Source organism: Monodelphis domestica, chromosome 2 (assembly GCF_027887165.1).
Source record: "Monodelphis domestica isolate mMonDom1 chromosome 2, mMonDom1.pri, whole genome shotgun sequence".
NCBI lineage: Eukaryota > Metazoa > Chordata > Mammalia > Didelphimorphia > Didelphidae > Monodelphis > Monodelphis domestica.
In genome coordinates this window covers 47,208,684-47,220,996 of record NC_077228.1, presented here as the reverse complement: position 1 = coordinate 47,220,996, position 12,313 = coordinate 47,208,684, and the positions used below count along the sequence as shown (strand labels likewise).

General features: G+C 35.5%; 1 protein-coding gene across 10 annotated transcripts in view; it reads right to left on the bottom strand.

The window, feature by feature from the left end:
- TTLL7 (tubulin tyrosine ligase like 7) overlaps positions 1 to 12,313 on the bottom strand; it is a 228,900-nt gene that overhangs the window by 38,183 nt on the left and 178,404 nt on the right. For 5 of the 10 annotated variants that reach the window (XM_056815423.1, XM_056815424.1, XM_016429903.2 and 2 more), the window contains exon 21: positions 6,287 to 7,210. The exons of 4 other annotated variants lie outside the window; for them this stretch is intronic. In XM_056815423.1, coding sequence (XP_056671401.1) covers positions 7,093 to 7,210 — 118 coding nt within the window. In that variant the 3' untranslated portion in view covers positions 6,287 to 7,092. Of the gene's footprint in view, positions 1 to 6,286; positions 7,211 to 11,940; positions 12,084 to 12,313 lie in introns of those variants that run through there. One more of the 10 variants, XM_056815429.1, reaches the window with a different exon arrangement.

Below are 12,313 nucleotides of genomic sequence, written 5' to 3'. Positions count from 1 at the left end.
CCACTTCCCATTTTCAATAAAAAATAAAACACAATCCTCCTATTCTATCCTATCTTCAGCTGAATGCCCCCTCTGTCATTCCTAATCTTATTTATCTTAAATTGTTCCATCTACTAGCTGCTTTCCTTCTAACCTTCAAACTACTGTCTTCCCTCCCTCAAAAAAACCTCCTTATTTGTTCGATCCATCAGTTCAATGTATCTTCCCTCATCTCTCTTATCTTTTGTGGCTGAGCTTGAGAACATCAGCAATAAATGCCTACAATCCTTTCCTCTCAAAGTAATTTTACAATTTGACTTTTGACCTCCTTATTCAGCTGAATTTTCTCTCCCAAATTACCAATGATTTTTTTTATTTTCCCCAATTACATGTAAGACAATTCTTCACATTCATTTTCTCAAATTTTTAGTTGTAAATTTTCTCCCTCCTTCTTTCCTTCCCCATCCTCCCTCCCCAAGACAATAAAAAATCTGATATAGATTTTGCATGTGTAATCATGTAAAATATTTTCTATATTAGTAATTCTGTAGATGAGATCTCAAACACAAAAAGGAAGAAGAAAACAAGTGAAATATTTTGTTTTACTCTGCATTCAGACTTGATCACTTCTTTCTCTGGAAATGGATGGCATTTTTCATCATAAGTCTTTGTCTTGGATCACTTGTTTGCTGAGAACATCTAGGTCATTCAGTTGTTCATCAAAAATTATTGCTGTTACTATGTACAACGTTCTGGTTCTGCTCATTTCATTTTGCATCAGTTCTTGTAAGTTTCCAGATTTTTCCAAAATTATCATGCTTGTCATTTTGAATAGCACAGTAGTATTCCATTACAATCATATACCACAACTTGTTCAGCCATGCTCCTATTGATAAATAACCCATCAATTTTCAATTCTTTGCTACCATAAAAAGAGCTGCAATAAATATTTTCCTTGAAAGAGGTACTTTCCTCTTTTAAAAAAATTCTCTTTAGGATACAGACCTAGTAATGGTATTGCTAAATTAAATCAAAGGACATACACAGTTTTGGAACCTGTTGGACATAGTTTCAAATTACTCTTCAGAATGATAGGATCAGATCACAACTCCACCAAATGAGCATTAGTGCCCCACTTTTCCTATATTCCCTCCAATAGTCATCGTTTTCCTTGTCTGTCACCTAATGATCTCTTAATCACCAAATCTAATTAAAGATCCTCCTTAGTCTTTAGCCTTTTTAAACTTTCTCCAGCCTTTGGAATGGTCAATCACCCCTTTCTCCTTGATACTCTCCACTCTCAAAGTTTTCAGGACATTTATCTCTTCTACCTGTTGGACTGTCTTTGTTCCTTTGCTGAATCTTTATCCAGGCCACAGAAGCAATGTTAACCCTAAGTGCACCCCTGGCTCTTTCTCTGGACCCTTTCCTGTTCTCAGTCCATACTATTTTGCCTGATAATCCCATCAACTTCCATGTATTCAATTATTTTATGCAGATGATTTTTGATCTATTTATCCATCCTTAACCTCTCTCCTAACCTTCAGTCTCACATTTCCAACTGTCAATTAGACATTTTGAACTTGATGTCCTATAAAAATCTTAGAATCAACATGTCCAAAACTGAGCTAATTATCTTTTCCCAAAAACTTTCTCCTCTTCTTATCTGCCCAATTACTGTCAAGTCTACAGTTTTCATTCCAGTCACTCATTAACAATTTAGGTGTAATCCTCCATACCTCAAGGATAGGGGTGATACTTTACTGTAGTTCATAAGACAGCAGTAAGGGCATTAAATAAAGTAGTTGAAAAAGAACATTCTTAGAGCATTATCTCACATAATAAAGTGACACTTTTGAATTGAAAACAACTGAGTCCCAACTTTTCAATTGGGATGGAGGCTAATTTCTCAACTTATGAATTAGGCTCTCTGCTTCTCCTTTTTCCCTCTAAATGCCTATCCATATAATAAAATTAACCCCACCCACTCTAAAAAGATCTATGTTACTGTTACAATTCATAAATTACCTTTGACAAAACTTAGGAAGAAAATCAAAGCTAGCTTAATTACTAACAATGAGGCTGATGAATTTTCTGTGTATCTTAATCCATCACGATCTCATTTATAAATGTTATTCATGTAAAACCAAGGGGCTGGTTATGTACATTTCTGAAACTGAAACAAGGAGAACTCATAAAGGAAAAGTACCTAAAAGAACCTAAGGCTCTTGGTTGGTCCATAACAAGAAATTTCTCTACATAATAACTGAGGTGATCACTCTTAAATGAAGCCATAGGTGCAGTATTTGTATCTGATGCTTTGGTGATGTGAGGCAGGATCAGTGAAGAGATTAGATCTTCATTCTTTAGAATTTCCTATAACATTCCACATAGTCATTCATCCAGGACTCATAATCCTTAGTATTCAGTTGTTAGGGCATTCTAGGATCACAGGTTTAGAGAGAAAAGAGGCCCTAGTTCTCTATCCTCTTTTCCCTTCAAGATGAGGAAACAAGAGGCCAAGTCAGGAAAAGTGACTTGGTTTTAGCAAGAACATGGCTGAGATTTGAATTTAGTTCCTTCATCTTCAGGTCCAGGGCTCTTTTTTCTCTCAATTACATGTAAAGAAACATTTTAATACAGGTTTTAAAATTTTTGAGTTCCAAATTCATTACTTCTTCTTCCTCTCCTTCTTTGAGAAGGCAAGCAGTTTGATGGGGATTATATATGTTCATATACATATTTTCACATTAGCTATGTTGAAAAAGAAAAACACAGACAAAAAGAAAAAAGCAAAAAAATAGTTTATTCCAGCTTCAACAGTTTTTCCTCTAAAGGTAGAAAGTTCATCATAAATCCTTCAGAATTGTCTTTAATATATTGCTGAGAATAAGTCATTCTTAGTTGATCATTGCATATTTCTGTTACTGTGTACAATGTTCTCATGGTTCTGCTCATTTCACTTGGTATCAGTTCATGTAAGTCTTCTCAAGTTTTCTGAAAGTATGCTTTTCAGCATTTTATATTATTATAATATTCCACTATAATCATGTCATAATTTGTTCAGCCATCCCCCAATTGATGGACATCACACTATACATCTAAATCACATACCCATTTTAGCCATATCTTGCTATATTGTGTGAGGCGTTGGTCTGTACCTAGTTTTTGCCGAGCTATTTTCAGTTTTTTCAGAAATTTTTTTTCAAATAGTGATTTCTTGTCCCCAAATCTTGGATTTGGGGATTTGTCAAACACTAGATCACTCTGGTCATTTACTACTGTGTACTGTGTATCTAATCTATTCACTGATCCACTATTTCTATTTTAGTCAGTATTAGATTGCTTTTGATTTCAGCTTTGTACCTTCTGTATCTTTACCCTTTCCCTCCACTAAAATTTATTTGGCTTCTCACCACTACTTCCCCCAATCCATTTCCCTTCTTCTTTTATCCCCCTTCCCCTCCTACTTCCTTAGAAGCTAAAATAGATTTCTATTTTATTACCCTATTTCTATTTCTATTATATAATAGAAACTCCTTTTATATAATAGAAATATATCTATTTCTATTACCCGGCTGAGTACATATATTATTCCCTCTTTGATCTATTTCAAAGGAAACCAACGTTCAAGCATCAACCCTCCTATTTCACCCTATATGGTAAAAGTTTTTACTTTTATGCCTCTTTTATGAGATAATTTCCCATGTTGTTACTTTTCCTTTTCTCTTCTCCCAGTGCATCTTTCTTTCTCACCTCTTAGATTTAAAAAAATGATTTCATCATAATCATGTCATACCCCTTGCTGTCTATGATTACTTCTATCCTAATAATGAAAAGTTCTTAGGAAATACAGTGATCATTTCCCTGTATAGGAATGAAATTATTTTGAACTTCTTGCTTCCCTTATTTTTCACAATTGCCTTTTTATACTTCTCTTGAGTCTTGTATTTGAAAGTCAAATTTTTTTTCTACAGCTTTTGTCTTTTCATAAGGAATGCTTGAAAAGTCCTCTATTTCATTATACATAAATGCATGCACATTTGTATACATATATGTGTATACACACATATAATTTCTCCTGAAGGCTTATATTCAGTTTTGCTGGAGAGGTTATTCTTGGTTGTTATCCTAGCTCCTTTGCTTTCCAAATATCATACTCCAAGCCCACTTATCCTTTAATGTGGAAGCTGCTAAATCCTGTATGATATCTAGGGATCCACAATATTTTGATTGTTTCATGGCCACATCTGAGCTGGGAGCTCTCAGATTTGACTATAATATTCCTGGAAGTTTTCATTTGAGAATCTCTCTCAGGATGAAATTGGAGGAGTCTTCCAACTTCTATTTTACCACCTTATTGTAGAATATCAGGGCAGTTTTCCTCAATAATATTTTGCAATATGCTATGATGCAGGCTCTTTTTTTGATGATGGCTTTCAAGTACAAAAATTCTTAAATTATCATTTTTATTTTCTAGGTCAATTGTATCTCCAATTAAAGAATACCACATATTTTCTTCTATTTCATTCTTTTGGTTATTTTTTGATGCCTCATGGATTCAGCTTCTAGTTACCCAATTCTAATTTTTAAGAAATTATTTTCTTCAATAAGCTTTTGTGCCTTTTTTCCATTTGGTCAATTCTGCTTCTTACGGAGTTCTTTTTTTCCAGGGAATGTAAATTTTTTTTTTCCATTTGGCCAATTCTGTTTTTGAAGTATTATTTTCTTCAACATTTTAAGTCTCTTTTGCCAAGCTGTTGATTTCCATAATTTTCATGCAGCACTCTTTTCCCAATCCCCCACTTATTTTAAAAACTCTTTTGGGGCTCTTACCAGAAATTCTTGTTTGGTTTCTATTAAATTCTTATTTTTCTTTGAGGCTTTGCTTGTAGCTTTTTTGACATCATTCTCTTCTTCTAGGTTTGTGTCTTGATCTTTCCTATCACCATAGTAACATATACTCAGATTCTTTTCTGTTGTTTACTATTTTTCCAGGCTATTTCTTAAATTTTAACTTCATTTTAATGTTGTGCTTTGTACTAGGGTGGAAGGGGAACTGTCCTAAACTTCAGGACATTTTTATTACTATTGTTTTTTTAGAATTAGCTTTGGGGTTCTATAGGTTTTTTTGTGCTTCCAAAGAGGTAGGATCTGAGGAGAAGTGTGGTCACTGCTCTCCTGGCCTGTGCTCCAGTCTTTACACAGGGAGTGCCCTTTTTTCCCTTGTGGCCAACAGCACTATTATTCCTCTTGGTCCTGGGACTGTGACCAAGAGTCCCACTCTTCTGTCATCATAGTTGCTAGTGCTCCTCTCTAACTTGGAATTGAGATCAGAGTCTGTCCTCTCCCATCAGTAACCATAAGCATTCCTCTTGACCCTGGAACCACAACCAGGACCCCTGCTTCCCTTTTGATATTGTTCCTTTAGGCCCTGGGTATCTGGAACTATGAATGAGCAATGCAACAGGGTCTGGAACCCAGAACCAGCAAAGGCTTCCCTGTAATCTCCTTCCAAACTATTGTTTGGATACCCTATCTGTCAGCATCTGTGTGCTGAGATCTCCTGAAGCTGCTGCTGCTGCCACTAATACAGTTGCCTCCAAGACCAGCTGTAGGTACCTTCATTGCAGGATACATTATGCAATCTGCATTATGAGACAGACCTTTCTTGCTGACCCTCCTAAGTTATCTTGGGACAGAAAATTGTTTCATCCAAACTTTTTGTTGGTACTGCCACTCCAGAATTTAATATGAGCCATTATTTTAGGGTTGTTTGGGGTGGAGGATTTGGGAGAGCTTGGCTGAGTTTTTCCTCTACTCTGCCATCTTGGCCCTGCTTCTCCCCATGCTGTTTTTACATATAATTAATGTAATAATGAGAATTTTAAGAAATTAATCCTTTATCTATACTTGATATACCCAGTGTTGATAATGAAACCTTAATTCAGACACTCCTTCACAAACACTACAGGTTAACCTAAATGGCCTTCTTACTCTTCTCCTCTTCTTGCATCCATGCTTTCTCCTTGGCTATGCCCCATTCCTAGAAGAGATGTCCCCAACTCCCTTCAAGGCTCAGCTGAAGAATGTCTTCATACTCTGTTTCAGTGGTTCCACCCCCTCCAATTATCTTACATTTGTTTTGCATGTATTGTCCATATGTCTACATTTTTGACTTTGTATCTTCAGTGCCTACCATGGTGCTTGGCCTACAGAAGATGCTTAATAAAATGTGTGCTGGTTGATTGCCATAAAATCCCCCCCAAAATATTGACACATGTCACAAAAGACACATAGAAAGGTATGATGGTCACCATTACCTTCTCTTTTATTAAGTTGAATCCAGCTCAAAAGTACACATCAGAATGACTTTGTTTCACCATGCTTTGTTTTTTATCCACTGGATTGTCCTTATTTATTAGACCAAAATGTTACATCACTAGGCCCTTACTGGAAAATTACATTAGTACATAGAGCTCAAGTTTACATAAAGAGGGAAAAAGGAAGCTGGAAAAATTAGGTCTGGCTTTTTACAGTCCTTTTCAATGTGTTATATTGGAATGATAAATCTATTTTATGTTGAATCATCATATTAAGTAATGTCAGGCTTATCATTTACCATTTTTCTAACAGTCAATGAATCTATGAGAATTAATAAGGTATTATACACCATTTCAAGTGAAAAGGTACTGTAGCTAGAAAATAATTTAACACTGTAATGGGATTTCCAAGATCAATTCTATTTTATAGATTCTGCAGCAAAAATAACATTTCTAGTAGGAAGGAATTAATTATCAAACTAGCAAGATCTAAACATTCACATAGTTGTGTAAACAGTTTTTAACATGGTTTATTACATTTCCAGAAGGGTTAGGCTTTTAGCGTAATTCTTTTTGGTTACTTTCTTTTATATATAGTAGTAAATGCATATATATATGTTTATGTGCATATATATATTGTTTGAGGGCATGTGTATATATATATGATCTTCCTGTATGTATTATATATACATAAAACAGCGCTTATTGTTCACTTTCTTTTCATTTCTGATTTGAATAGGGGAAAATAAACTGCCATTATGTATAGCCCATGGCAAATTTTCCTTTGGTTTCACAAATGGGTATATCTGGATGTAAACAAAACATTGGGATGTTTCACTGCAGGAGGGTTGAAAAAGCTGTAGGACGGTGTTTTCAGGATGACCTGTGTAGTTCCTGGCAGTAAATACCTAAAAACGATGGTTAAAAGATCAGATTTTAACAAGCAAGGCAACATATTTCCACCAAATTGTCAGCTGATTATGGATCATACCATGTGAAATGACCCCACACTGGCCATGACATCCATACAACAAAAGCAATCAAGAAGAAATCAGAATACCACTTCCAAGGCTGGGCATCTGATTCAGAGGGGATTAAAATATTTTTACATTCACTTATTACATTTCTGAAATTGCAAAAAAAAATTAATGTGGTCACTCTTGTTTCAATGAAATTGCTAAATGAAGACCAAGGGATTGAATCTTTGATTTATAAAGTGTCTTTGGGTTGCTAACAGGTTATTCAGTTCTTTAGGGCCAGTCTTTGAGAAGGGGAGATTCTAGGTCAAAAGAAGTCTGGCAGATCTATATTCTCTCCCAATCCTGTCTGCCTTTTTCTCCCTCCTCACTGAAGGAATTTCCTTCTCCGCCCCACTTACCTATTCCTAAAGAGAAGATCTATGTAAGGCTTATAGAAAGATGCCATCTCAAAAGAAAAGCAAAACAAAACAAAACACCCGACCCAAAAGGTAGTACCCAAGGGAAAAATAAAGGAATACTCTCTCCCAAGCCAGAAATCCCATCATAAGAATCACTCTGACCAAATGCTATCAGATTACTAATATATAGTACCTGTCAATATGGCCCTCACTATAAATCCATATAAAAAGGAGATAATACATGCATAATATATTTACCTATTTCATTGCTTCATGTATATATCCTAAACACAAAGTATGAAGTACAGTAAAAGTTTGCAACAATTAGTATGAGAGAAATTCAGGCTACAGAAAATAATCTCCTAGGACATCAAAACCCTTGGTTATGATTTAATAATGCTCTGTGTTGTATTACATTATTATACATGGAGAAATTGAGGTCATGATGGAATTGGTGAGTCAAGCAAAGTATCAGAATTGGTCCAAGTTTCACACCTCATGAAATGCTCATGACTACACATTAGTAAAAGCAATACTAATATTCTTGGCTTTATTTTTGTTTATGGCATTGTAGGGAGTGTGAGTGTGTGTGTGTGTGTGTGTGTGTGTACAACCCACCTATCTACTATTAGGATGATGAAAAAAACCCATCAGCAACAGAATTTTATTCAATTCAATCATGAACTATACAAAGAAGTGGTGAGAACACTCCATGGGAAGCCACTGACATCCTATGAGCTAGGATGATGATTATGAGGATACTGGGAACACGTGTGAAACCAATGTCCACATGGAGGCAAAGGCAAGAGATTTCAAAAAGCAGGGGAAGTAGCAAGAAGAGGGAATCCCTAGTTAACAGCTGTCTTGGAACAGAATCTGGAGTGCCATAGAATATGTTATTGGCTCAGGAACTGTCCAACTTCTACCACAACATTCCAAGTTTTCTAGGCATCCATGATCATGTCATTCCCAAAAATACTGGCAATGGCTCTGTTACCTACAGTAATTTCCTAATGACACCTTTCAGCATTATTATATAATTTACTATTATCTAATAACATTTAAATTTATTTCTGAATAACAAATCATAATAGCTAAAACCATTAAGTTAATATTGATAAGAGAACACTTAACATTCTGAATCAAATCAACACTGCAATAGCATTCCAAATTAAGTAACATTGCATGAATAACAAATCAAATGTAAGCTCCAAGAGGGCCAAGACAAATTCTAGCATAGTGTGTCACACATGTTTGGTTGTTTTCATTTGAATGCACAACTCTTTGTGACCCCATTTGGAATTTTCTTGGCAAAGATATGGGAGTAGTTTGTCATTTCCTTCTCCAGCAAATGAGGCAAATAGAATTAAAGTGATTTGTCCAGGGTCATAAAGCTAATAAGTGTCCGAGGACAGAATTGAACTGAGAAAGACTGGACTCCACACCTGTGACACCTAGCTGCCCATGTATGAATTTAATAAATGCTTGTTGACTGACTGAATAACAAAACTATTTCTCACATCAAGATTATATTCATTTCCTTAATGGCATTCAATTGTTAATGGACATTACCCAGGCAGAGAAAGCTAGTCTGATATCAGCTGGCTAAGGAAACCTCCTATCACTTTGGTGTCTACTATAAAGGTATATACTTAAACAAAAGTGTTGGAAAGGTTTTCTACCTTCCAAAGAGAATTGCATTCTGATAATATTCCGGAATGCTCTAATAAATAAACACTTTCTAAATTACTTTCTTTCAAAATGCAAGTCATTTTTTGTATCCGGACCACAGGGATGAGGGTCAAGTTCACATATCCATCCTGCCTGATAAGAAGTTCTCCATTAGCATGGAAGAAACAGAAGAAAGAAAGAGATTCAATTTATGATGTGGGTATACCATGGGTAGAGAAGTGGGGTGGGCAAAGTCTGCTGTATCAGGACTCCATAGTTAGCTCAACTTTAAAATCAATGAAAACCCAGCTGTTCCATTTCACTTTTAACAGAAATTTAGAGTGGACTAGCTTTGAAAATGAGAAAATATCTCTTCCACTAACCTAAACTTTTGATAAAAGCAGTAAAAGCCAAAAAGGAAACTTTTTTCAATTTTTCAAGTCTTAAAATGACCAGCAGGTCTTGTGTGGGCTTTAAAAAGTATCTGAAATCACACTAGAAAAAGCTTTTTTTCTTTTTTTTAAGAGAGTGCTATGGGGTGTTTTAAAATATGATGGGGTCATACAATGGATTATTTTCTTTAATATTCCTTAATGTCTCCTGGGAAGTTCCTTGCTGAACACCAAAAATTACTTTTAAAGTATGATCTCTGCAATGAAGTTAAAATAATGTGATTTGATTTTTTAGCAGGAGCAGTATCTCTGAGAAGAGGGTTTATAGTCTCTCTGCAGAATGTGCATACAATACTAAAAATGGGGAAAGTCTGTGGCTTTGCTTTCATCTTACTTGACTCTTTATATACAAAAATAGCAAACTTGATGACATACTTGGAAGGCAGATTCAATTGATAGATGGATCCCCAAAAGAATAGTTTCAGCTCAAAAAACAAAGGCTATTCAATCAGGAGATTTCCTGTCTTACTTAGAAAAGGAAAAACACACTCAAGTTGCAAAGATGCCCATATTTTCAGAATATTGATGCTAACATCATGCCAAATGCCAATGGGGAAATTATTTCCCTGAAAATCCTCATCCCCTCACATTTGACTTCTCTCAGCGTTTATTCTGGCTTCTCTCAGGGTTTATTCCGTTTTCCTTATTTCCTTATCCGTTATTCCGTTTTCCTCTGACATGAACTTCAATGAGGTCTTCCATAAACCAAGTTCTTTTTAGTTTAGGAGAGGACCCTTGAATCTGGGTCAATTTTGATGCTTTTGGTCTCAGTCAAATTTAGTCAAATCAAAACTTCTGGTTCTCACTGACAGTGAACTCAAACATCTTTCAAGTCAACTCAGCTCCAAGTGTGGGGTTGACAGTTTGAAATTTATTAGAACACTGGCCAGTGGCTTTTCCCTATGTTAACATTTAAGCACATATTTTACATTTGCAGGACTTTATTCTCTCATTTTTAGTAACATTGCAGATGGAAATCACATTATTTGAAAATAAGGTTCATAATATAAAGACAACATCTTGGCTTCTCTTTTTTCTTTTTTATGGCAAAGAGCTGGCATTTGGATATATACAAAATGCGTCCCAAGAACTGTTCATTAACTATGAAATTGGCATACTAAAAAAAAAGTTTCTAATGAAAAACCCAGCAGTCCCTTCTTAAAGGGAGGTGAGAGCTTAGTGAGCCAAAGCTTTATTCATATAGAAGAAATGAAGGTGGGGTAAAAGGTGCTAGAGTGAATTCATGTATGCTTTTGGCATTTTAAAATAAGTCATTTTGGCAGCTTTGTGATTTGGACAAATAGGAAGAAAGGAACAAGAGAAGAGAAACTCACAGAAATGAACAAGGCAAAATATTTTAGGTAGAGGAGTATTTTCTACATAATAAAAATACTATGCTTTATATTTTGCCAGGATAAAAATTAGTCAATCCTACCTAGTCTGCTTCTACATCTATTAGGCTTTATCTCTCTCTACATTATTTATTAATAAGTATAGCATTGAGTGCCTAATGGGCAAGGCTCTAAGCTAGGCACTAGAAAGGTAGGTTCACTTGGCCTTCATAATGGATAATAAGGATTTGATATTTTCTCGAACATCTATCAGAGTTGAAGATAAGGCTACCAAGCTGCTGCAGCTTCCGTTTCCTCAGATTATTGTATCCCTAATTAGAGCTGCTCATTTGGCTGGGGGTAAAGTGTCCCTGACTCAGGCTCATGGAATAGGGTTGCATGGGGGCATTTCTCCACTTCAGAAGAATTTTCGGTGCTCCTACATCATTCAGCAATCTTAAGGTCTCCTCTTTCCATTCCTGAATCCCAAATTTCTAGGGTATTATTAGCAAATAGAAAGGTATGAACAAAGGTAGCATCGTCTGACTTCCCATACCGTGAGAGGTTCAATGGCCCTCGAGTAGAAGTTGGTGTCTTACGCATTAAAGACTTTCACAAAGTAGGATTACTTGATCAGAGTCCAAGGCCACCTCAATTATGGCTTATATTCTCCAAAGGCATCAAGGGACCCATTCATGCATTCAGTAACTTGAAAATCTTTTTTTTACTTCTCTTTATTAGTAGGAAAGTACTTTAGGCTTTATTTTCCATCTTTTGTTTTGGTCAACTGAAAATATCCAGATTACTTTGTTTACATAGACAGTATATTTGTCAGCTAAATTTACCTCTACCATTGCTGAGATCAATCAACGTCTGTTTCCAGTAGGAGTTAAACTATGTTAGAGGCCCTGCAACAGTCACGTGACAAGATCTGATAAGTTTCGTTCACCTACAAATTCATCGGAAATGAACAAAGCTTACAAATAAAGCTCACCATAGTTTTTCATACAAAGTATTTTTGAGTAATTTTGCTGTTGCATTCTCTAACTATGGCAGGCCTTTATTTTTCTTGAGGGAATAAGTTTTAGAGTATATAACTACATGAAAGCTTTAAATAAAAAAACTTCATTTCGTTTCCAGAGGAGAAGATCCTTATTTCCTTTAGTATTAGTCGTTTTC